At 44.1% G+C, this 25,828-nt stretch overlaps 1 protein-coding gene across 1 annotated transcript in view; it reads left to right on the top strand.

The window, feature by feature from the left end:
• The window catches only part of SMARCA2 (SWI/SNF related, matrix associated, actin dependent regulator of chromatin, subfamily a, member 2), a 125,658-nt gene that overhangs the window by 52,759 nt on the left and 47,071 nt on the right, over positions 1-25,828 (top strand). Inside the window, exons 17-19 of the mRNA XM_014546307.1 lie at positions 2,737-2,964; positions 5,179-5,256; positions 9,752-9,970. Coding sequence (XP_014401793.1) covers positions 2,737-2,964; positions 5,179-5,256; positions 9,752-9,970 — 525 coding nt within the window. The remainder of the gene's footprint in view (positions 1-2,736; positions 2,965-5,178; positions 5,257-9,751; positions 9,971-25,828) is intronic.

Raw genomic sequence — 25,828 nt, 5'->3', positions numbered from 1 at the left:
CCTCCCCACCCCTGGCGTTCTGGCTCAGGGACTTACAGGCTTACGTTGCATAAACTTCTTCAGCCTAGAAATACTAATTTTTGCCACTTTCCAAACTGATAGATGGCCTTAAACGACAAAGAAACAGCACTCTACCAGAAACTGTGAGGCACTTAGCACTGCCACCATCATAAGAAAAACAAAACTAATTGCAATAAGCACCCGATAATGTAAGACCTTTTTATGCTGTCTGAAGACGCCCCACACCCTCTGCTTCCTCACCTGCCACTTTCTCCTGCCAGCTGCATCCACTGTTTTGTGGTTTACCCACTTCTTCTAGGACAGGGGTCAAAACTGTGACCCACGGGCTGAGTCTGGCCCGCCACCTGTATTTGTACGACCTGCAAACAAAGGATGATTTTCACATTTGAAAATATAAAGTAAAATTGGAAAAAAGCAGCCAGGCTTTTGGTGAGAACAGTTGCCCAGTGTTTGCTCTGGGCCCAGACAGCCTGGACTGGTTCCTCCTAGGCTCCTGGTGGAAGTGGTTTCTGACCCTGTTCTGCGAGATGGTCAAGAGGTTGATGACATAAAACCTGCCATCTTGGCTCCTGCTTAGCTGCTCTGGTGACGATGTGTTAGAGAGACGATTGAACTAAAGGCTTGAAAATGAAGTTGAGGGATTTTTTCCCTCCTCTGGATTTTAATTATCTACCTCACTTCTCCTCTTTGGAAAATAATGGAATTTGGATGAGTCCCAGCTGCGTTCATGGTTCAGATGTCCAATATTTATAGTAACTTACTCAAATATTCTGAGGAAAAACTTTTGCCTAATTAGTCATTTGACTGTACAGGTCCCAGCAGCAAAGACAGGGCTCCTGGGCAGACCCTGGCCTGCTGTCTCCTTGTGCCACACGGGTGACAGGAAACTCGTCTGGTTGAGAGGATGGGCGTACAGCTGTGGAGCATCAGCTCTGTGCACAATCAGTGCCAGGGACTCAGGATACCGGGATCAGACCTTTGCCCTAAAGCTGTATACGGGTCAGATGGGGACACCATGAAACAACTAATTCGAATTTCCCCAGAGGCCATCCCTGGGACCAGAATGAATGAAACTGATAAACCAAGTTTTTATTGTGTAGCCTTAAAACTAGGCAACTCTGCTTCATAGTTTTATGAAGGATTTTATTTAAAGATTTCATTAAAACCTTTTTCTTTTCTTTTTAAAAAATATTTTTATTGATTTTAGAGAGGAAGGGAGAGGAGGAGAAGGAGGAGGAGGAAGAGAGAGAGAGAGAGAGAGAGAGAGAAGAAGAAAGAAACATCAATGATGAGAGAGAATCATTGATCGGCTGCCACACTGGGAATCTAGCCGCAACCCGGCATGTGCCCTGACCGGGAATTGAACCGTGACCTCCTGGTTCATAGGTTGATGTTGAACCACTGAGCCATGCCGCTGGGCAAAACCTTTTTCTTCTTAGAAGACTAATAGATGTTTAAAGCAGAAAAAAAACACAGGAAAATAAAATGAAGAACATTTAATAACACCTATAATTTTATTACCCAGAGATATAAACATTAATTGGCTTGTTGGTGTTTGCTCTTCCTGCCTTTTCTTGGTATAATACGCACATATAAGGTCATCGTACACACACTCACATTTAACTTGTTTTCATATATACGTTATGTCATTAAATCTACTACAATATAGTTTTTATGATACTATGTTGGTACATGCATATAGTCGAAGACTATAATTTATTTAATCTGTTATTATTGAATGTTTCCTTAATTCTGCTTTTTTTTAAAAAAAACAGTATTAGTAATAGATAATGCTGAGAAGTTCATCCTTATTTGTACAACTTTGTTCCCCATCCATGATTATTTTCTTAGGACAGGTTTCCAGAAGTGAACTTTCTGGGTCAGGGGCCATACCCAATTTTAGCACTTTTGATACATAGTGCCAACTATCTATCCCCAAAAAGTTTATCAAAAAGTAGTACCAGTTTATTAGTCTACTAGGAATCCTTTTCACTCCCCAAACTAAATTTTGAGTCTTTGACAGAATTAGATCCCAGGCATTTGCTACATGAGCAATCACTGTATATATAATGTATGTATGTATGTATGTATGTATAACTCAGTGATTTTTAAAAAATATATATTTTTATTGATATCAGAGAGGAAGGGAGAGGGAGAGAGAGATAGAAACATAAATGATGAGAGACAATCGTTGATCAGCTGCCTTCTGCACGCCCCCTGCTGGGGATCTAGTCAGGCATGTGCCCTGACCGGGATTCGAACGGTGACCTCCATCCAGTTCATAGGTGGAAGCTCAATCACTCAGCCACGCCAGCTGGGCTCAGTGATGTTTTAACACCTTACAGGTGATTCCTAAAACTTAAAGTTAATTGTAGGTAATATCAGATTTACTGTTGTTTTGGTTTATTTTTTAGTTAGGGATTAATTTTGATGGTGAACCTGGGGACAGATAAAAACAGCCCGAGACCTGGATTTCAAAGCCTGAGGAGTATTTCGGTTGGCTTGGCTAATTTCAACCCGGGTTCCCTCAACTAGGAATGAGGGCCTTGAATCGTTCCAAAGAAGATAGCTTGTATATTTTAAAAATGAAAGCAAAATCTTCCATTAGTGAAGGTGGAGTCAAGTGAGCCTCCCGTAGTTCCCTCCCGGTAGGTGAGTGGTTTGCTCGGTTCATCCAGGCACCTGGCCCTCACGGCGCCCTGTTCTCGCCCGCAGGACCTGCAAGCCCAGGACCGAGCCCACCGCATCGGCCAGCAGAACGAGGTGCGGGTGCTGAGACTCTGCACCGTGAACAGCGTGGAGGAAAAGATCCTGGCTGCCGCCAAGTACAAGCTCAACGTGGATCAGAAGGTGATCCAGGCGGGCATGTTCGACCAGAAGTCTTCAAGCCACGAGCGCAGGGCGTTCCTGCAGGCCATCTTGGAGCATGAGGAGGAGAATGAGGTATTAGAGCCACCTTCATGAAATCAAACAGTGGCTTTGGTGTCCGACAATTAGGAGTAGCCTCTGTGTTCTTGAAAGAACTTCCTGGGCCGGCATTAATGAAAAGGAATAAATTAGCTGCTGTCTTCCATCCCCAGCACAGAAAGCCTATGTGAGTTTTCCAAGTGTTTTAAAAGCAGTTGCCACAGGCACCTCAAGGCTTGGCCGCCCCGTGATGCTTCCCCAGTTTTTCCCGGGAGGTACGGCCAGCATGCCTATTGAACTGCCAGTGCTGCTTGCTGCAGGGCAGGTGAGGAGACTGCAGAGGCCACTGTCAGGGACAGACCCCGCAGATGAGACAAGAGGGCGCAGGGAGGGGCCCTCCTTGCCTTTCCCTCCGCCATCCTGCAGAGCCCTCGGTCTCTTGTCTCTTGCCGGGAGATGACAGCACTCCCGTCGTTTGTAGGACAAGCCTTCCCTGCCTTTGGGAAGATAGGACCTGACCTGGTTTAGGGAGAATGCAGGTCGCCTGGAGCTTGGCAGGGAGATGTTGATCTCTCCCAGCCCTGAAGGGGGCGCAGGGTGGAGCCTGGAGTAGCCATCCATGCCTCTCGCTTCTCTGTGAGCAGCCTGCAGGGGCTCCACACGCCTGCCAGGCGATCAGCGTGCCGGACACGTTACCATTTTCTGGGTGGCCTGTGTCGGATGTGAAGGCGTTCGGGGACACAAAGAGACGGCGGACAAAGGCTCTGGTCCTGAGTGTCTGAGGCAGCGTGGGCTGCCATCTCTGCCGCTGACGGCTATGCATTGCTCGGGCACAAGAAGCCCAGGAAGAGTTATTGCCCACTTCCCTTTGGGTTTGTTCTCTGGGAGGGTCCGGCCACTGCGGGCAGGCTTCTTGCCAGTTTACAAGGGGAACTTTTCATCTGGGCGCAGGGACGTGCAAGCCCCCCATCTACAGGCAGTGGAAGGCCAGTGTGGTTCTGGGAAAGGGGTGAGCAGAGCAGGGCATCCCTTCTCCAGAAGTTACATGCACCGACTCTTTGTACTGAGTCCCAGCCCACCCCCAGCTCATCTGTGTCTTTGTCAGATGAAATGGAATATTTGGACACATTGACTGTAATCAATCTAAAGATAAACTAGAATAGACGATTTTTCAGAACATCCTTTTTTTACTCGATTGAATTGCATTCATTTCTAACGCAGTGCATAAAATGTTATCTTGGGAGCCCACAGTCATCTCATTTAAGCTGTTGGCACACTCGCACTCTTTCTAGATGAAAATGCCTCTTTTTAAGAAATTGGATGTTCAAAATTCTGGGTTGTCCTCTTTCTTCCCTCTGCTGCTACTCCCCATTCGGTTTTTAACAAGCTCACTCAGCATGTGATAAAAATAATTTTGTATGGTTACCTTCCATAGGATATGCCCAACTTTTAAAATCATTGTTTTAAAAGTGTAGCAGTCATAGCATAGCATTTCTAAAAGCTGGAGACCTTCCGGTTTCTGAGGAATTTGCAGAGATCATGTTCCTTTGTTTAACATAATATAACATGAAAATGTTAGCTCTTAAATAATTGCCTTTTCTAATTCATTTCAATTGTTTTAATTAAGTATAGTTTTGTAGGGGTTTTGTTATTCAGTTGTCCTATTCACAAATCTCACCGTTAGCATAATAATGCCCACTGAGATACACTGACTAAACATACCTTAAAAGGTTAGATATTTGCATATATGTGGTTTTTAGGGTCTTGCTCTGTGCCTAGTCTCAAAAGTTTCACATACTCATGTTTTTGTAAGGCTTTGAAAATGAGCATTTATATTTGGGATAAGGTTAATAGGGTTAAAAGAATTAACGTTAGGCACTTTTTCTTGTGGCTTTCCTTATTTAAATCTCTGTGATGTAAATGTCACACCCATTTTGCAAATGAAGTCATTGAGGCGGGGAGACGTTAAGTAATTTGTTTTAAAAGTAAGGGAATCAAGATTCACGCCCAAGAGAACCAGTATTTCTTACAGTTCTCCCTGAATAGGTTTTGGCCTGGGAAGAGGGTTTGAATAACTTGGAGAATACTGATGGCAAGTACTGCACCCAGTGACCCTTCTCTTTCCTTTCTGGCCTGAGAAACGGGACCCCTGTGGCCTGGGGGACAGATTCTCCTCACCCGTTTGTACCTCACTGCAGTCACCGCCCTCTCTCCCTAAGCCTGTGAAATCATTCTGTTTCTCAACCCCAGGAAGAAGATGAAGTACCGGACGATGAGACTCTGAACCAAATGATCGCTCGACGAGAAGAAGAATTTGATCTTTTTATGGTAATATTATAGAAAACCCTGGAAACAGCTGCCGCATCCCTCTGCCCCCTTTTCTACGGACACCAGGTGTCTGGGGCCTGCGTGCCCTGGCGGAGTCGCATGTCTGAAGCCTGTGCCTCTCCTTCAGTTCACAGGCTGCTCGCTGGCTGGGATTAGCCTGCCGGCCATATTTTGTTTGGCCCACGCAGTGTTTTTTATAATTTTGAACTTGTTGCCAACATAAAAAAAAAATCCTGATTTCTGGCTTCTCTTTAAAAAAAAAAAAATGAGAGTGGGCAATACCAGGCCCGCATCTCCATAGAGACAGTCGACTGGAAGCTGAGCACAGACCCTCACCCCCAGGTCATTTCTAATGGGGGGGGGGCAGCATCCTCCCGGAAACCTGCCCTCCCAGGGCAGGGGGTTTACAGCTCTCCCCTAGCTGTCTCCGTACAGGAGCAAAACAAGCATGCTCCCTGTGGGTGGGGGTGGGAGGACAGCAACTAGAACAACAAGGTTGTGCCTCTTATTGTTGAGAGCAAATGGGAACCTCCCAGGTGCGCATCAAGGTGTAGCCTTCATGTAAAGACCAAAATTGGTTGGATTTTACTGGTACAAAGTAGATGTAAAGAACCTTGACATTTGAGGATTTAACAGCCGTGGCTTCAGCCTTGATGTTTCATCTAATTTTGCTGACACCTGAATTTGATTTATGAGTGTGGCCTGCTACAAGATCAGTATGGGTGGGAGAAGTCCCTTGGCCATAAGAAGGGAGGCTCTCCGGAGAAATCTTTTATTACCTTCTAAGGCATTTGCTATAGCGAGTTTATTTACCTCTGTTTATCCTCAATGCTCAAGACATCAGGTAGTTACTGGATAAATATTTATTGAATGAGTGGCGGCATTTGCAACATGGCGGGCCTTGTGAAGAAGTCAATATGGATCAGGATATACAAAGTTGCGAGGCTCCCTCCAGCACCTTCCAAATTTATAACAGTTAGCCTGATTGTGGAGTGAGTGAATCCATCTAAACTCTAATTCTGGCTTTTGAATGGAGCAGAGCCCCCAAATCAGAAGTCCCTTGGGTCTCAGACAGGTAATTTGCATAAGCGAAGCAAGTGGACTGGGGCCAGTGGATGGTGTGCACCGGAGCTGCCTAGTCTGAGGGCACAGAGCTGCAAACCCCATGAAGCTAGAAATTCTGTTTTTAAGAGGCGCTGGAAATCTGGGCTTTTGTATGTAATCTCTGGATTTCAAAATGTTTGCAGCTAAATTCATTTTTTTATTATTATATAACACTGCAGGCCAAACAAAACACGACTGTGGGCCAAATATGACCCACAGGGTTTGCAATCTCCGCCTTGTTAGCCTAGACAGTCTGAGCAGGGGCTCCAGCTGTGGAGGCTCAGGTTATTTTTGAGACCTGGTGTTTTCTGTCTAGGGAACAATGATTATGTCCACACATCATGATTCAAGATGAAAGACATTCCGTTCTTTCTCGGGAAACTTTTAGGTAGCCATGGGAATAACTCCTAACCTGGGATGTGCACATTTCCCCGCTTCTAAATGAACCACCCTACCCAGGTTGGGCCATTTTGGAGAGAACTGACACAAAAAAAGAGGCATTAACAGCATGGTCAACATGGGATGCTCATAAAACCTAAATGTCTTAACTAGCATTAAGATTGTATCTATTTAGGTAAAGTAGAAAAAGAGGCATTAACAGCATGGTCAACATGGGATGCTCATAAAACCTAAATGTCTTAACTAGCATTGTTAAGATTGTATCTATTTAGGTAAAGTAGCGATACACACAGGAAATAGACATCTTTTCTCCCCTGGAGGAGCTTATTGAAATGTAGATTACTGGGAACCCTGAGGTGGGAAGCCCTTTACTTCCCTGGCTGGTCACTGATGGGTAGTGATTCAGCCCTGCTCTAGCCTCACATGCTCTGGAGACACTGAAAGGGTAAGCTGCCTGCCATTGTACGAATCAGATTAGGCCCCAAAATAAGGGGCAAAGAGTACTTCTTTTTTCTTAGTTTTGGGCTGGGTATTTGTAGAAATTGACAGCTTGGAGGCGGGGACGACTGGAATTTCTAGCCAAGGCACAGATTTCTTTTCGTTTGGGACTATTTTATCACACAAAAACAGGCTTGGAACTGGTGAAGGTGGTTAAGGAACACTTTTTGTAGGTATTTTGATTTTGTGAATGTTCTGCCTGTTTCTTAAAAGGTTGATTTCTCATTTTTGGATTATATTTTTGAGTTCGTTTGTTTTTTCGTTGAATTTATTGGGATTACATTGGTTAATAACATTATATAAGTTTCAGGTGTACTTTATGATACAATATCTGTATATTCCATTGAGTGTTTTTCAAAGTCTTATAATCAGCTGGCTGCCTTTCTAACTCACTATTCATTAACACCTCCACCAGGGGGCAGGAAATCATATTTGAATCCTTGCCAGCTACTCTGATTAAAAAGTGTAGTGAGAAACAATGGGATGTGAGCTGGATTTGGATTTCAGTATTTGAACTCTTTATTCGTTATTATAAAAGAGTTAGTTCTCTGTAAAATGAACCCAAACTTTTTAAAACCATAGGCACTGTAGTTAAATAACACATTAAGCAGATAGTCTCTTTAAAATAAAAGAACATTTCTCTTGAACATTTTTCTTCTAAAAATGCGACGTGAGAAAAAGTTATCTCTCATACTGATTACCTGTGAATTTTACCTAAAAAGATATTTTGACAGGTCAAGGTACATATCTGAAACATTTTGCTAATATATAAATACGAAGCTTTTAGTTGCTATGTTCCCTACAAAGGCAAGAAGTACTTTTAAAAATATTTGTTAGCATAAGGTTTATTATCAGGCTTTAAGACAAACATATGCATGTAATAATAAATAAGACTTACTTGAATATCAACTTCAGATTGTGTACTGGAATTCTGCAAGTAGAAATCTCTGGGAAAGAGATGCAGTCAATAGAACTTCAAGCTGATTAAAAATCGTAACAACCCTTCCTAAAAGGAAAAAAATGCAAGTGTAATTTGTTTTCTTTTATATCAGCAAAGGTTTATTTTATCAATTGTGTGGCACGTCATTTTACAGGTCTTGGTATAGGTAACGGTAGTAGCCTAACCAAAAATTGAAGCGACAATATTTTGTCATCTCATTGCATAGCACATTACCAAAAAAATGTTTTTCTTCTCAGCTGTCTAATAACTATTAAAGAGATGACCTCAAGAGGCCCCTTGATCGAGAGATTGCAATGTTAACAAGGCATCCTCTGTGTGCTAATAGCAGAGGCTTGGTGGATCCCATTGCTGATAGTAAAGCATTAGAAGGCAGGGTTGGGGTTGCAAACAGCCTCTCCAGCTAACTATAGCCCATGACAACGGGATGACCACATTGATCTCCCAGTGGGCCTCTGCCATGCTCCCAGCCCACCCATTTGGGAATATAATGATTGCCAAATATGTTTAAGCATTGTTTAAGGGTTGAACTTTAATTTTTAAATAGATTCTAGAGTTCAGATTTCAATTTGAATAGAAATTTCACTTATATTCTGTTACCAGTTTTAGCTCTTAGGGAAAAATTGTATTGAACCAAAGGAAAAAAGAGGGAAAAGGTAAATCATTTAATGGTTAATGGTCTCTTCAGTTGTAGAAATGACACATCAGCTAGTGATATATACATATAACTAATGTATGTTGCAATTCACTGGAGGTTTTGTTTGCTTTTCTTTAGCTATCAAATTGTTAATTATAAGTTAAAACCATATTTGTGGCACTTTATAAGTGCACAGGGCATGGGAAAATAGGCATTTTTGAAGGTTTTAAAAGAATACAAAAGAGAGCCATTTCTTTAATAACGTGACCAGCGGAGATGAGATTACATCCGAGGTCTCTCTCTCCTGGTATAATATTTTCCTAAGAGCTAAATTTTTTAAAAGCTGAAGAATTGAGGGGCATTCCTCTCACAGGGCCCATGGCATACTGAACATTTAATACATTCATGGCCGACTGACCGATCAAACCATTTATGTGCCCCCATGTCCGAGTCCGGCCGAGGGTGGTGGCCACTCTTAGTGACACTTGAGTTGCTGATTTTATTTTCCGGTTGTTCAATCAAAAGCATGAGCCCTATAGAATAAAAAAAGGATTTTTTAAAAATATGCTTAAAGGATACTTTTATGCCAGGGCAGCAATGCATTGTATCACCAGGGTTCCTATTTGTTAAATACATCCCCAGTTTGAATCTTACGGGGAAGCTTTGCACACATATAGACTAAGAAAAGGAACTTTTAAAGATTGTTAAATGCATACATAAATCTCAGCAATGGGTACAAAGGAAGGGAAGAGACTAGCGCATCCACGAGAGAGTCCCCGTGGGACATGGAGAGGGACCCCGCAGCCCTAGGAGGCGATGTGTGAGAGGTCGGTGCGCTGCGGAGCCTGTGCGGTACCGAGCCCCGTCCTCACTGATGAAACTTATGTTCCCGTCCTCAGCGCATGGACATGGACCGGCGGAGGGAGGACGCCCGGAACCCGAAGCGCAAGCCGCGCCTCATGGAGGAAGATGAGCTGCCCTCCTGGATTATTAAAGACGACGCCGAGGTGGAGAGGCTGACGTGTGAGGAAGAGGAGGAGAAGATATTTGGCAGGGGGTCTCGCCAGCGCCGGGACGTGGACTACAGCGACGCCCTGACCGAGAAGCAGTGGCTGCGGGTAGGTGTGGCTTTCTTCGCTGTCCTCCACTGGTGGCTGGCGGCGCTTCTTGTTGGCTCGGAGCAGTCAGGGGCCTAACGCTGACATTCTTGGAGGGGCCCGAGTCGCCAGGAAAAGGGGAGATGGCTGCTGACCATGGATAAGTCATTCTGCTGTCGCCGTGGAATCGTTCTTCACTCCTTGAAATATAGTGAAGAGGTTTTTGTTTTTGCTAGAGCAGAGCTGGCCATTGGATTATTAGAGCTCTGAGACCCACTAAAGTTTTACGACCAATTGCCTGGTCATGCCTCACTCTCTCCGAGTCAGAATCAAAATGTGGGAAGGGGGCCTTCGGGATCTTTTTCATCGGTCCCCCTCCTTCCATGGTCTTGAATCGGAGCTTTACTTCTCCAAGGCCTGCAGAGACGGCTCAGGGGCAGGCCTCTTCCAGCTGCATCCTTACTTCACTAGAGCCAGAAAGTGCCTTTGTATTCTCTTGGTGTTACAGACAAAGCAGTTGAGGCCCAGAGAGGTTAAGTGATTGTGTGGGATCGCACAGCTGGCCAAAAATAACCGGATCAGTGAGTGCTGTTGCATCTGCGCACTCACTCTAAGTTTGATCTGCTCTGTCCATCGCAAACACAGACTGGGGCCTGGGACTTAGTCACTTATGCTTAGAAGGGTTGTTCTTTAGTTTAGGGTGATTCCCTCCCCGGTTTGGAAAATGGTGATTTCTTATTCTGACTGAGGAATGAAGTCTCAGAAGGTTGGTTGGGAGCACGAAAAAAGCGCCTCGGAGCCAGGTGTGTGCGTGCCAAGGCCAGGAATGAAGTCTCAGAAGGTTGGTTGGGAGCACGAAAATATAAGAAAGCGCCTCGGAGCCAGGTGTGTGCGTGCCAAGGCCCGTGTGAACCTTCCTTGGGAAGGTCTGGCCCTCCTTGCCCTTGGTGGGAGCAGACTGAGTACCTAGACAGACACAGTCTGGGGCACCCATTCCAGGCAGGGCCAGTAAGTGCTCGCTGGAAATAGTAACGCAGTTGGGTAAAAACCAAACAAAATAGAGGTAGTTGTTGTGAGTTGTTCATTTTATCAAAAGGGAATGCAATTTCCAAGGTTTGTAGAACAGATTTTAGGACCCAGGTCATAAGTAGGTAGGTGGGTTGAAAAAGGCCACGGGAAGTATTTTGAGATTGGATGTCAACAGCAGGCAGGTCTTGGCACCACTTGAGATGTGATTTACTTGGGATGTTGTGTGATGAGAGAGACGTGATCTAAATTTCAAAAAGATTGAAGTCTGTGGTATTCAGAAAAGAGAGACTAAGAAAGCATTGCTTATGTTTATGATTAAACAATGGCTATGAAATGTAACTTTCGTGTGATTATTTTATGGTCGTATCCAAACATTCAGGTGGCCTCAGAATACGGCTTTATGGATTTCTTTTGTTTCACTATTGTGAGGTTATCAGCTGTTTAACTAAGATTCCTTCTATAATGTGAAGAGATTTGTGTTTAATAATCATTTCTGAGTTCAGGAAAATCGATTCCCTTTCTTTTTTATTTAAGCAATGAATTAAGTACCTGGAGTATTATTACAGGAGATATTAATCTAGGGCCGACATTTTAGTCAGTCTTTATATATGTATTACAGAAAAAATAACCTTGTTTATTGGTACAAATATAGCTGAACTTTTTATTTTTTAAGTAATCACTGGGAAATAAATGCTCTTAAGAAAAATAACTATGAATCTCAGATAATGTATAGGTTTAGAATATCTCATTTTTTTTCTCTTTTTCATTCAGTTTCTATCACAAATGATTAGCACAGTGTTTAGCCCCTAGTAGAGACTCAATGAATGTTTGTGAAATGAAATTAAAACCTTGTAAGAGGAAAGTGGAAAGTTACTAATTTACCAGTGATGTCAGGTTGTCTTTCTCTTTCTGGTGTATCTAGTGGACTTCCTTTTATCGGTAACATATACATCTAAAAATGGAAAACTAGGTTGTTTTACAAAACTACACTGTGAAATTGATGTTCATAATTTTCAACCTAAGGTGCATTGTGAGATACCAAGTCACCCAAGAAAGTCAAAACTGTTCTTAGTACAGCTCTATTGTAATAATTTCTTTTGAAATCCAGGCTTTCTCGAACCGGATGTCCATTTTTGGTATGAGCCGGTAACTTGCTGTTAACCAGGAACCAATGCAGAATGTCCTGTGGCCCTCAGCATTCGAAACAGATGCTTACTGTCGTTTGTTTTCTTCTTCACCAGTAGCAATCTTGCATAGTACCAGCCTGTTAAGCTTTTCCGATCATAAAGTGATATTCAAGGGGTTCTCACGGGCCTGCATGTGAAGAGATATTCTCGATTGGCTTAAGATTGAGCACGTTGAGCGAAACCCAGCCAACACAGCCTTGAAAGGGAATTTGGCAAGGACCATGGTGTAAGAAATGCTGTAGCAGGGCTACAATCATTCCTCTTTTTCCTGGCAGTGTTATACAAAGCCTGCTTGGCAGAGGCATCAAACATACATAGACTCCCAGAGTTGGAAGGCAGCTGAATGGAGCAGCTACCCATCCTGTGCTTAAGTCACATTGTCTGCGGAGCCCAAGCCAAGAGGCTGGCCGTCCCTACAGGAAACACTCCCCTTCTTGTCTGCGGAGCCCCTCCAGACCTTCTTCCCTTTGAATGGAATCCTCTTTCCCTGTAGCTGCTCCTCACTGTCCTGGATTCTAGTCCCTGGAGTGAACAGAACGTTATTTTTTCTCTTTTTAGCATCACGTCCCGCTGGACAAAATATTTGAGGACTCGTGTCCAGTCTGGAATGAACTTTGTACCCTCCTCTTTCTTCTGAACTTAGCTCATCCTTCAAGGCCCAGCTCGCTTGCCAGCACTTCTGTGATGCTTCCGCAAGTATCACACTTGCCACTGTGTTCTCATAAGTCTTTGCTTGTCCTTCTGTCACAGCTCAAACCCGGTTTCCTAGTTTTCTTGTTAGTTGCTGACGTGCCTGGTTTCCTGACTAGTGGATGAGCTGCATCTTGTTAGAACTTAGGTCTCCGTGTGCAAAGAGTAAGCGCCCATTGATTGCCCAGTTGAAATCGCACTGATTGATTGATGTATAAGAGTGCTGCCTAGGGTAATGTTCACGGCTGCAACAGATGAACCTAAACATGCCCTATGTGTGGGCCTATTCAAAAAAATAAGTGGAATTTTTATTTCTCACATGGAAGTAAGTCCACAGTAGGCATTCCTGGTTGGTGGGGACAGCTGTCCTCTATGTGGCCAATCAAGGATCCTGCTGACAGCCTCTGCCAGCTTAGACATCCCGTTCCAGTGAGCTGGAGGTGGGGAAGACAGCATGGAGTGGCAGGCGTGGGGTTCTAATGGGCTGGGTCTGAAGGTTCCATGTCACTTCTGCGCACATGCCATTGGCTAGAACTCAGTCCTACGGCCACCCTAGCTGTAAGGGAGACTGGGAACTGGCCTGGCTGTGTTATAGGATGAAGTGGAGGGTCCTCTTCCCCACTGTGATGCTGGGGGTTGAAACATTCAAACCTGTAAAGAATTATTGAGTTTATTTGAGCCAAACTGTCGATAGTTTCAGGGAAGCAGAATCTTGACATCCTATATAACAAAGAGGTAATATGCAAACTGACCGTCATGCCCTCACACAAGATGGTCATGGCCCCCCCCCCGTGTGGTCACAAGATGGCTGCCACAAGATGGCCGGCAGGGGAGGGCAGTTGTGGGCATTCAGGACTGCAGGGGAGGGCAGTTTGGGGGGACCAGGCCTGCAGGGGAGGGCAGTTTGGGGCAACCAGGCCAGCAGGGGAGGACAGTTAGGGGCGATCAGGCGGGCAGGGGAGCTGTTAGGTGTCGATCAGGCTGGCAGGGGAGTGGTTAGGGGGTGATCAGGCTGGCAGGTAGGGGACCAGTTGGGAGCCAGCAGTCCCAGATTGTGAGAGAGATGTCCAACTGCCGGTTTAGGCCCGATCCCAAAGGGGTCCCAGATTGGAGAGGGTGCCGGCTGGGTTGAGGAATACCCCCCCCCCCAGTGCACGAATTTCGTGCACTGGGCCTCTAGTATTGAGATAATGCTCATGAGAATGGCAGCTTTTCTGTTTGTTTTATAAATTACAATCACAGGAGGAGATGTAAGTGGGTTACATGAAATCCGTTGGTGATAGATTAGGGAGGCAGAGGAAAGCAAGGGGAGGGGTAGGGCCTCTGGGATTGGATAAAGAGTAAAATGATAGACACTTGCTTCCTATACATAGGTGGTACAGGATAGTTAACAGTCAACAATTAACACAATAACAATTACAATGAAGAAATTTGTGGTCTCCACCCTGGTGCATTGATTGTGCCCTGAGGGAAGCAAGTGGCACAACCAGAAAAGGGAAGGTTACAAGTTACCCTGACATTCCAAATGCCTGTTGTCATAGATGCAAAAAGACAGTAGGCTCAGTTAAGATCAAAGTTGATCTTTGTCAGGGAAGATACTAGCCTAAGACGTGACTACCCACTGTAAACTGCTTTTTTAATTTAAAAAGTTTTAATTTTAGACCATCCTTTGTGGTTACTTTAGGCCTGTACATTTGCAAGGCTGCCACGCAGGCCTCCTCTGAGCTAGTCAGGTTAGCATGTGGCCCCTTTTCGTCCACAGGGTGGAGTCCTTACAATATTTCAAGAAAAATTCCAAAGTTCCATTTCTCTTAGTCCAGTCACAGAAGACGTTTAGCTGGGGTTTCAGTAAAACTAGAAGCAAGGCCAGTGTCCAGAGTTTGCTTTCCGTATTGGAGCCCGTCCGTTCAGCATCAGGCTAGCAGCAGTCCATGAGTCCATTGTGTCTGGGGTCCACATGGCCCTGTGGGAGTCCCAAGAGCAGCAAGAGCACAAGAGTAAGAACTCCTTTGTTCAGAGGATTAAATATCCCAAATTTCACACCTGGCCACGCCCATTCTGGCCAATGACCTTGGTTCTCAAGTGTGACTGACAGCAAACAAACACCTTCCCTATGTCACCCCAACTTTACCAGGCATGCGTCTGTCTCCCCTTTTTTGGGCCCCTGGGAGTGTAAAGTTGTAGCTTCCTGGTGAAGCTGCCTAAATGACAGGCCTATAATGTCTGGCTTGCCTTTACTTCTTTCCTATTATCAGTATCTAGTTAATGACAACAGAATCAGCTGTGAGCCCAGCAAAATAAGATTTTGGTGACTAGGTAGCCTCAGAACACTTAGGTTAAAGTTAAGTGATATGACATGGCCACTTCCTTTTAAAATTTTATTATGGTTTCATCACAAACAGGTTTTATTTTATAACCATAGTATGCTAAAAATTCCCAGTGTCCTTTAGACAATCTGTTTAGTTGGAAGATTTTAACATTTTTTTTCTGTATTTGTAATGTTGATTTAAACGAAAAGGATCACAATTTCTAACACAGCTCAGTTAAAAAGGAGAGAGAGAGAGAGAGAGAGAGAGAGAGAGAAAGGCTTGTAGGTTGTTTTAAACTTCCTGTTTCCATTGAGGAAACTTCAATTTCTTTTTAGCCAGTCTCAAGTGAACTTTATCTTTTTGGGGTAGTCAGTTCAACATTCATGTATGCTATGGGCTGTCTCTCTCTCCCCCTGGGGGCTCCTGTCCCAGCATCCTTCCCAAGATGGCATCATCTGGGTAAAGGTGGAAGCTGGCCCCTGGACCCACCTTGAGTTGCCTGTTTAGCATAACAGAGGCACAGCTATCCCTCAGGAAATTCCAAGGGTTTAAGAAACTCCTTTGCCAGACAAAGGCCAGACAGATTCTTTTATACAACAGGTAGCAACATCCTCAGGCCTGACCTCCTGCCTCTCTTCACTCCTTTCTCTGCAGGGAGGCTCACTACCCTGCCTCCCGTCCTGCAGCTTCTCCCCACACGGTGGCTTCTCCTGCAGTTCTGAGGATCCCTGTCCACCAGGCTTGGCTCTTGATTGGGAAGAGCCTTTGGAATTGAGGAAGCTCCTCTCAGTCAGCAAAGCCTGATGCAGAGGCTGCTGATGCTGGGCTGCTCACACATCTGGTTCTGGAAGTCACTGGGGTCGTTTATTTGTCTTTTTGTCTTCACGTACTAACTTTATCCTACCTCCCCCCCAAAAGGGGCACCCCTGTGCGGGGAATAGGCTCTTTAGAAATTGTGAAAGAGAATATTAATGTGGTTTTTAAAATATTATATGCAGTACCATTTTATAGCTTTCCCATGGTGTACCCAGGTGATGACTGCTAAATCAAGTATGGTATATATATGTTGTATTTGTGCACACACGGTAATTTATTGGAAAAAATATCTTTGTTTCTGTATGTGTGAGAGCAGATGCTTCGACCTAAATTGGCAGGTGTCTGATAAGCCCTGTGGGCTAGTTTTTTTCAGTTTAACTTTAACCATGTGCACAATGACTGTGATGTTTCTAGTATTGTAATCATTATCGAAACGGGGGCTCCATTGCCCTATCCGGCTTGGCTCAGTGGAAACGGGGGCTCCGTAAAATTGGGGTGCCTGCGAAGCCAAAAAGTGGGCTGAGGGCATAACCTGGAATGCCTAGCTTTTCTATTCTTCCTGTTCTTTGGTCCTTCTGCCAACTTCAGAATCCTTCCCTTCTTCAAAACATTTAGTGACATCCCGGAATTTCTGTAATTGCTGAGTGAGTGATTTGTGCCCTCCAGCACTTGGAGATAATTGGAATGCAATCTGAATTATGTGCTCTGTATAATATTTAATTGCCAGCCTGCTGGAGGGAGCCAGCTTCCTGCAAGGGTATGCTTTTGTTTCACAGTGGATCTGATGTCTGGAAACGGCCATGTGGGAAGCACTTCTTTGTTGCTGGTGTCTGTGTGGTCCTTATGCGTGAGCGTGAGGATGCTTCTTTCTGTGTAAGCTCCTGGTGAGGAAGGAGGGCACCTCTGGGTTGTTGCAATGTCCTGTCCAGTTGGGCCCCAAGCCATGTCATGTAAATGATGGTGGTTAAGACTCCCTTCCCCGGATCTTTAAAGCTGGCTATACATAAGGCTAGTTTTAGAAGCCAGAGGGTTTCGATAGGGACCTCGGGGAAAGGCAGTGCAGAACACCACCCTCTTTTCCCTCCACCAGTCTGTTGCCAGGACAAGCGTCCCATGATTTAGGTGCCTGAATGGGGTCCTCATAGTCATGTTGACTGACCACTAAAAGGATTTTTGAGGTTCCCATTTCCCAAAGCTCAGAGTGGAGAAAACACAGTCAGAGACACTTAAACCACTTAATAGCAGGGGGATAGTAAGTGGCCCTTCTCAGTGGGATGTAGTGTGCGCCTCTAAAAACTACGGAGCATCAGCATGCAAGTACAGAAGATGCCTTCGTTGGCATCGCATCACAGCCAGCCCCTGCTCAGCTCCAACGGAAAAGGCTGAGGAGTGAGTGCATGAGAGTTGGTCACAAAGAACTAGAAATAGTATGAAGGTAGTTACAACATTGGGATTGTAAACAGAATGTTTGAGACATAAAAAAATATTTTCTTAATATATAGAGAGAGGGTTTTTCTCTCTCTAGGAATGTTTGAAACAGGACACTGTCCCACCTCTGTCTGGGCTGGGTTAAATCTGATTCTGCCTGAAATCAGACACCAGCGTTGCTGAGAGCATCAGTGATTCTGTGAGATGGAATAAAATAGAATCAATATATAAAATAAACATAATAAAATAAAATATTTATTTGTCCGAAAATATTTTATTTTATACCGGCAAGATTGTTTTGAATTCTTTATCTAAAGCATAATGTGCATAATACCAAGTAGCTTGATGCTTCTTTTGTTTGTTACTTTAAATGATCTTTCCTTGCTTTTTATATAAGATTTTTTTTTTAATTTTTAATTTTTTGGTTTTGTTTAAGTGGCATTTTTAGTTTTAAAATTGGGTCATCCATCAGATTTACTGGGGCACCATTTCTTGCAAGCTGCATTTCCGTTTTTATACACAAGGGAGAGCTAAGGTCCTAGCAAATAGATTTGGGTTTTGCAAAATTCCAGGTTCCTCAGTACTTCCAAAGGCCTTCCTGAACTAATTAACAGCAGTAAGAATCGTGAATTGTTTGGGGAAATATTTGACAGTAGCAAATGAATTTTTATAACTTTCTCCGATTTTCATTTTATTCTTAAATCTATTGGCTAGATTGCTTTCACAGTGATTGTATCATAATACACACCCTCATGTCAAAATTCAGGTGGGTAAATTCAATAGAAGAAATAATCCTCAGAGGGCAAACTAAAATATGTATTAAAGGTTGAGAAGTGAGAAAGACTTGTTTCAATTTATTTTTTTAGAACTGTGATGCCTGGAATTTCTGGTCTCAAGTACTATTCTTTGAAATCTAACTCAGTCGTTAAAAATAATGAAGTTGAAACTGGCTTACAGATACTAAACCAGCCCAAATAAGTGCATATTATCTTTACAAGGAGCAAACTACTGCAGAGAAATAGATGGTTTTAAGAACATGTTGGCTTTTTTGAATCAAGATTTTGGTTTTGTCCCATACTTTTTTTTTTTTAAATCAATAAAGCTACACGAAGAAATCAGTCTTTAAATATGTGTTTATTTTTAAAAATTTGCCCTAACCGGTTTGGCTCAGTGGATAGAGCGTCGGCCTGCAGACTCAAGGGTCCCAGGTTCGATTCTGGTCAAGGGCACATACCCAGTGGGGAGTGTGCAGGAGGCAGCTGATGGATGTTTCTCTCTCATCGATGTTTCTAACTCTCTATCCCTCTCCCCTCCTCTCTGTAGAAAATCAATAAAATATATATTTTTAAAAAATTTATCTTTATTGTTGAAAGTATTACAGATGTCCCCCTTTTTCCCCATTGACCCCTCTACCTCCCCACCCCCGTCCCAGGCCTTCACCACACTATTGTCTGTGTCCATGGTTATGCATATATGCATATAAGCTCTTTACTAAATTTGTATTTATTTTTGACAAATAAAAAGTATGTATATTTAAGGTGTACAATGTGATATGTTTTGACATAGGTTTTCATTGTGAAATGCTCTCACTCATGGGGTGCAGGTGGGAGAGAGTATAATTAAGGACGTTGGAGACAGACAAGGAGGACTTTGCTGTCCCCGTGCCCCTCCCTGTCTGGGTGGGTGTCGGCACTGCGACTCTGATGGCTGTCTAGCTGGGGAGGTTAGGAGACTGGCTAATAACATGAGCCTTGGAATCTGATCAACTTGGAATGTGACCCCAAGTGCCTAGCTTGCTCGTAGAATGTTCTTCACAGTTTCATGAAGTTTAAATGTGTGTAACATGGAACCTGGCATGTAAGAAGGATTCCTCCAAAAATTAGCTATTAAGGAAAAAATTACTATTAAGTGTTAGCTATGACATATTAAATTGCTTCAGAGAAAAACCTAATAGGACAGGAAAAGAAGAACAACATTTCTTCTTTGTGTCTTGAATGCAAGGTTTGGAGTGACAGGACAGAGGTAAAAGGTGGATGAAGAGGCCCCTGTCCTGGCTCATTAGTGGAACCGAGGAGGAGGAAACGATCACTCGCTGGATATGCTGTGGGACGTGCCCACAGGCTTTGTCACCTCAAGCCCACCGAGCTGCGCTGCTCACTCAGCTCTCGACTCTCTCCACTCTGGTTTCCATGCCTGCAGACATGACCACTGGGGCCAGCAGTCAGGCACCTGGACTGCAGGTCCTGGCCCAGCCGCCAGCTAAGTGTGTGATCTTGGACAGGTCTCTGATCCATTGAGATGTATGATCTTTGATTGGCAGGGTCCCTTCCACCTATCGAAAGACCCTCCCAAATCCCATGAAGCGGCTTTTGCCTTTACTTTTCAGCATGGTTTTAGTAATGGTCATCCCCTGCTTTCTTACCAGTGGGGTCCATTCATGGAGACTGTTTAAAAGCAACGCCCATGTACTGAGCATCAGTGGGTTGAGCCCCACACAGTGCTTGGACTGGGGGAGACGGTGTTAATTGTCAAGTTTTTATTCCTTTCCATCGTGGCTGGCCCACCTTATTAGTGCAATTAAGAGCCACATTTGAGAGATGCTATTAGAGGTAATAATGCACACTTAGCCAACCTGAAGAGCTTGTCAAGAGCAGGTCTCCAAGTGTACACAGATGGGAATTAATAGAGATTAAAATAGATGGTGAGAAGCTCTAACTTGGAGGGCTTTTAAACTGTTCAGGAAATCCGCAGTTTAAACATAATGTTTCCTACTTCATGCTAGAGTTTCAGTGTCATGCCCCTGGGGGCGTTAGTTGCGATTTCCCCTCCTTTACACCCAGACTCCAGAGGGTGGAAAGGCAGCTGCCTCTCTGGCGCAGTTTGGCCTCCAGACCCGGAAGGTAGTGGCATTCGTCTCCTGGCTGCTGGGAGACCCAGGCCTCTGTAACGGCCACACCTGTGTTCCGGGCGTTTTCTTACCCACCCTCCTTGGCCCCCAAGTGAGGGGAAATCCAGCAGCATAACCTTTGACAAAAGAAAGATTCAAGATTTAGGTGCCAAAACAACCAGCTGGAGCATGGGGCATTTGCAGGTTCTTGGTGTTTTGGCAGAGAGCTGTTCCTCTTTGTTCACAACGGTCAGGTGGCAACCCAGAGTGGTCAGACTGTGCTTTCCAAAGCAAATACCAAGTCCTCTCACCCTCTACCCACTACCGCCACTCCCCACGTAAAACCCTACTGTGGCCTCTATGCAAGTGAAATTCAATCCAAAGACTTGAACATGGCCTGTGCGGCCGTGGCCATCTGGCCTCTGCCTGGCCCTGGAATCTCATCTTCAGCCCTTGCTCCCTGGGTGGCTGCCACACTTGACTCTGTCTCTGATCCCTTGCACTTCCAGGAAGGCTCCTTTCCAGGTCATCCCATGACTGTCTGCTTGTCCTAATGGTTTCTCTCCAGAGAGAGATCCCTGCTGACCACCCTCGATGAACAAGCCAGGCCCTGCCAGTAACTGTCCCATAACCTTTGCCAGTCCTCTTCATTGTCTCCTTCCACTAATATGACGCTCCAAGAAAGCCAGGGCCCTCACCGGTCTAGTCCACTGCCATGTGTCAACGCCTGGAGTAGCACCTCAGGCATAGTAAGCACTCAGTAAATATCTGAATAATTGGTTGCAGAATTAGTAGAATCCTATGGCGTTGTTTTTTGACCAGTATGGTCAAGGTGGATATTGTTGGCATTCTTTCCCATTGGAAGATTCCAGTGACCTGTGTCTTCATGTAAGAATTTCTTAAAAGAATACTAGAGGCATGCTGTTTTGACATAAGTGCTCTTGAGCTTTTCAGTTGAAGGCTTTGTTTTAATTTCAGAAGATTGTTTGAAAATGCATAAAAAGTACAACCATTGCTTGACTCGGAAATTCTCCTAGGTTTTTAAACAGCTGTCTTCCAGCTCAAACCCTCCTCTCTTTCAGCAAAAAACAAAAACAAACAAACAAACAAACAAAAACCAACAGATTAACACATCTACTCTAACTTGAAATTAAAAGATTAAAAAAGTAAGTTAATTGGGTTATCATTTCTAGTTTTGTAAAAGAAAGTCCTCAGGGCATGTTGATTTTAAATATGTCATATTTTCCAGATGGCTTCCTTTCTTATTTTCTAAAGGATGTCCAGTTGTTAGAATCATGAAAAATCGCAAATGGCACCATGAAACTTTTCTCTAGGGAAAGCTCGATTCTTGTTGTGCCATTGCTATTGAAATGTAATGTTTACGTTCACTGTGCTTGTACTCCCCTTGTAGAAAGCATATCCGACTAATGCTTGGTGCTGTGTTTTTTTGTTTTTGCTTTTTTTTTTTTTAATATCTTCCCCTTGGACCTTGTAGAATATTTTCTAAAGACTATTTAAAATGATACCCTCAAAACTTCACCTTCATCAAGGTTTCAGTGGTTCTGTTCTCCTCCATGTTGTGGAACGAACGGGGCTCAGGCATCAGGATGTCAGGGCTCTGGTTCCAGACCTGTTGTTGTTCTGCTATGTGATGCCTGGGATAAGTCACATCACCTCCCTGGGCCAGTTTCCTTGTTCATACACTGGAATCGTGAAGTGAGGGCCGGAGCTAAAGGAGAGAGTGTGGCCCCTTCTCTCCTGCCCTATCCTTCTTTGACTTTTGTCCTCCGTGGCTCTAGAAAGAACTATGTGGTTTTGCTGTAGTCTGGCTGCAACTCTGAAACTGAGGGACATGGGTGAGAGATTTTTCTCCTGGCTTCCTCTTGGAAATGCTGGGTTGACAAGGGGCTTTTTAGCATGTTGAAGGACTCAGTACATGACCCAGTGTGCAGAATTTTCAGGACTAACTGGTTGTAGCATTTGGAGAGTTGAGAATGTGTCCTATGTGCCCACAGGACATGATGGACAGGACTCCAGTGGGGTGGAGCCCGTGACGGGAGCGCCCCCCTGCCACAGGGGACTTCTTTCCCTGCACAGGTAACTGGGGCCTTCAGCAATCTGCACAGACCAAGACCGAGAATTTTCTCGTACTTTGTCATCAAGAAGAAACAACCCACCCCCTCACTTTTTTATCCCTTGTACACGACCTGGCAGAGTAGCTGCTAAATGGATCCATCTTGTTCTTTGAAACATGTTAAGTCTCCCTCAAATTATCAACACTGACTCTGTTTGCATTCACTTTAACTTAAAAAATCAATACACTAATTGCATGAGATATTACTGGAAGGTGTGGGGGAGGATGTTGTGAAGTCCAACAGACCACACTGTTGAGCGGTGTTATTTACCACAGTCTCATCTTTACCCAAATATGGTGATTGTTTTATTAGTTGTATCTTTCTGCATTTTTATTATCAGTACCAGAAACCCCAGAGGCATCAGGATTTTTTTTTTTTTTTAGCAAAGTTTAAAATAAAGTGTATGTGGAGGTATTGTCCCTGTCATAAAAGCACAACAAGAAATACAGAACCAGAATGAGGGGGAGAAAATAGAATCACCTGTAATCTCAGTGACCTTCATGCATCCAGGTTGGAGAAGGAGCCAAGTGAAATCACCACCGACAGGGCTATTTCGGTGCCATTACATCCAGAATTATTTTTAACTTGCGATGAGGCTCAGCTCTTTTGTAGCAGTTTCACTAAATCCCAACTCAAGAGGCCCATCAAGCCCCAGCCTGTTAGTATTTTCATGCCCTTCATTCGATCTTAGGAACACCCTGTTTTAATGGGCGTCCAAGGACTGTTTTTAGGGGTCATTAAGGGACATGCGGGGGCATGCCTTCCCACCCCGGATTAGCTAACGATTTTTCGCTTCTTTTGGTAAACGGGCCTTTTGTGTCTCCACTTCCTGTTTCACAGGTTGTTTCCCCAGTTTTAAAGGTGCCTTTTCACCGCTCTTGTGTTACTAGTTGGTGCTTTTTTACTGCCATAAGTTGGTTCACATCACACTGTTCCCTTCCCCAGGACTGAATTCATGTTTGTTTGTTTGTTTTTAATTGAGATAGAATTGACTTATAACATTGTTAGTTTTAGGAGCCAGGACTGAATTCCTAATCCAAATTTATTCCCATAGAATGTTCAAAACTTTTGAGACACATCAGACCCTTTCTCTCTGTTCCTTTATGCCCCTTCCTGCCCGCCACACCATGCAGGGCTGGGTGCTGTGAACACGGGTCATGTTTTAATCCCCTTAGAGACTTGGAATATGTATTTCTTCCACTTTACAAATGAGGAACTAGTCCTCCTATGGACGGAGCATGGTTTTGGATTTAGTGTTAGCTCATGGCTGGTATATTTGGAAATATTTGTTTAATGAATTTTATATTTTGAAAATGCACATGGATGCAAGTCTGTGGGACAGTGGGGGAGTTGGTGAAAAACAAATGACATCCTAGTGTACAGCCCTCTTTTTTAAAAAATAATATTTTTATTGATTTCAGAGAGGAAGGGAGAGGAAGAAAGAGATAGAAACATCAGTGATGAGAGGGAATTATTGATTGGCTGACTCCTACACTTTGGATTGAGCCCGAAACCCAGGCACGTGCCCCTGACTGGAATCGAACCCCGGGACCCTTTGGTCCGCAGGCTGATGCTCTATCCACTGAGCCAAAAGGGCCAGGGCTAGTTTACAGCTCTTTTGCCCACTAAGCTGACCTCCTCCTGGCTTGTGAATTCCAGTGGCTTCTTGAAAAGCTGCAGGAGCTCAGACCTCAGGTTAGATCAGTAGTAGGTATATCCCTTGATGGACTGGGAGGACTTACTGCTACAGGTCTTCCAAACAGCCTCGCAGATGCGATAGGTGAGCCGTTGTGGAATTCCTTTGCTGAACAGCAGGACTCTGGGGGGTGCAGGTCAGTGTCTCCCCCTTCTTGTTTGCCTTGCATCCCAGAGGGCCCTGGAGGCCAGGGCCCGTCCCTGTCCTGCTTACCTTGTTCAATGAATTGCAGACAAGACACTGTTTTGCCTTGGAGCGAAGTAGGGGGTGTTGATTTTCGTTGCTCCTCCACGCTAGATGGTCCTTTTTGCCGGCTGGTTGAATATCTTATTCAAGCCACTCAGCTCTCAAAGCTAGAGCAAGTGAGCAGATTGTCCAGGCATACATACCGAGAAGGTGCTGTGGGTTTGGTCCCAACCACTGTACTAAAGCGAGTAGTGCAATAAAGCAAGCCATCATCTTTTGCTGGTGGAGGGTCTTACATAAAAAACAGCAACAGCACACCACCTGTGCAGCTCAATAAAGCGAAGAGCAATAAAATGAGGTGTGCCTGTATAGTGACCAGTTAGAATAAAGGCAATTTAAGAAGGTGGGCTGGACAGGGCAAATGGAAAACAGGAATCTTCATTTTGCCTCTCACGTATCTGACTTGCATTATTTCACTGCATAATTGTGTAGCCCTCCCTTGAACAGAAATCCAGGCCTTAGAATGTGCTTCCTTGGTAAGTCCTGCCATTTGGAGGAAGCAGTGGAGTCAACAATAAGGCTTCGCTTTATTTCAACAAGATTTTTGGGTCCCACTGGTGAGTAAGGCATCCATCTAGTGCCTTTGAGGCTATTTTGATTAGAATGCCATTTTTTTAATTCCAAAAGAGATTTCAGAGTGATAGGAGATTCAGGCATATTTTAAGACAAAACAAAACTGATAGAAAGCAGAATTAAATAAACACTGAATAAAAGTACCTGTAATATTGTGGTGAAAAGGGTCTCAGTATGATACTGTGAAAGGTGGCATTTTAAACATTTCTTTCTTTCTTTTTTTGTTTTTAATTCTCACCCGAGGATGTTTCTCATTGATTTTAGAGAGATTGGGTGGGGGCGGGGGGGAGAAATATCGATCAGTTTCTCCTGTACATTCCCCAGCCGGGGATCAAACCTGCAACCTAGGTATGTGCCCTGGCCAGGAATTGAACCCAAAACTTTTTGGTGTATGGGACAACGCTCCAACCAACTGGGCCACCTGTCCAGGGCTGTACACTTAAACTTTTTTAGAAAATGGAAATATTCTAAGGAACAGATAAATTGTGAAATGGAGCAACCTGTTATATAGAAAACTAATGAATATATGGACAGAATTCAGGGGGATGTTTGAAGCATTAGAAATACTTGTTTTATTATGTAACAAACATTTATCCTCTGTGTTTTCCTTCACATCAGCCTGTTCAGTCCTTGGAGTTGCACAGCTGGATTCTGTGATCATTGCTTCACCTCCTACTGAAGATGGAGTTAATCTTTCCTTGGAGCATTTGCAGCCTTACTGGGAGGAATTACAAAACTTAGTTCAGAATAAAAAAATTGTTGCCATAGGTACCTCTGATCTGGACAAAACACAGTTGGAACAGCTGTATCAGTGGGCCAAGGTAAAGGACAGCCAGATCACGAGCACTGGGGGAGGGGGGTCCCGGAGGGGGCTTTCTCTTAC

Source organism: Myotis brandtii, unplaced genomic scaffold (genome assembly GCF_000412655.1).
Source record: "Myotis brandtii unplaced genomic scaffold, ASM41265v1 scaffold44, whole genome shotgun sequence".
NCBI lineage: Eukaryota > Metazoa > Chordata > Mammalia > Chiroptera > Vespertilionidae > Myotis > Myotis brandtii.
The sequence above is the reverse complement of the archived record's forward strand: the minus strand, read 5'-3'. Positions and strand labels throughout refer to the sequence as shown.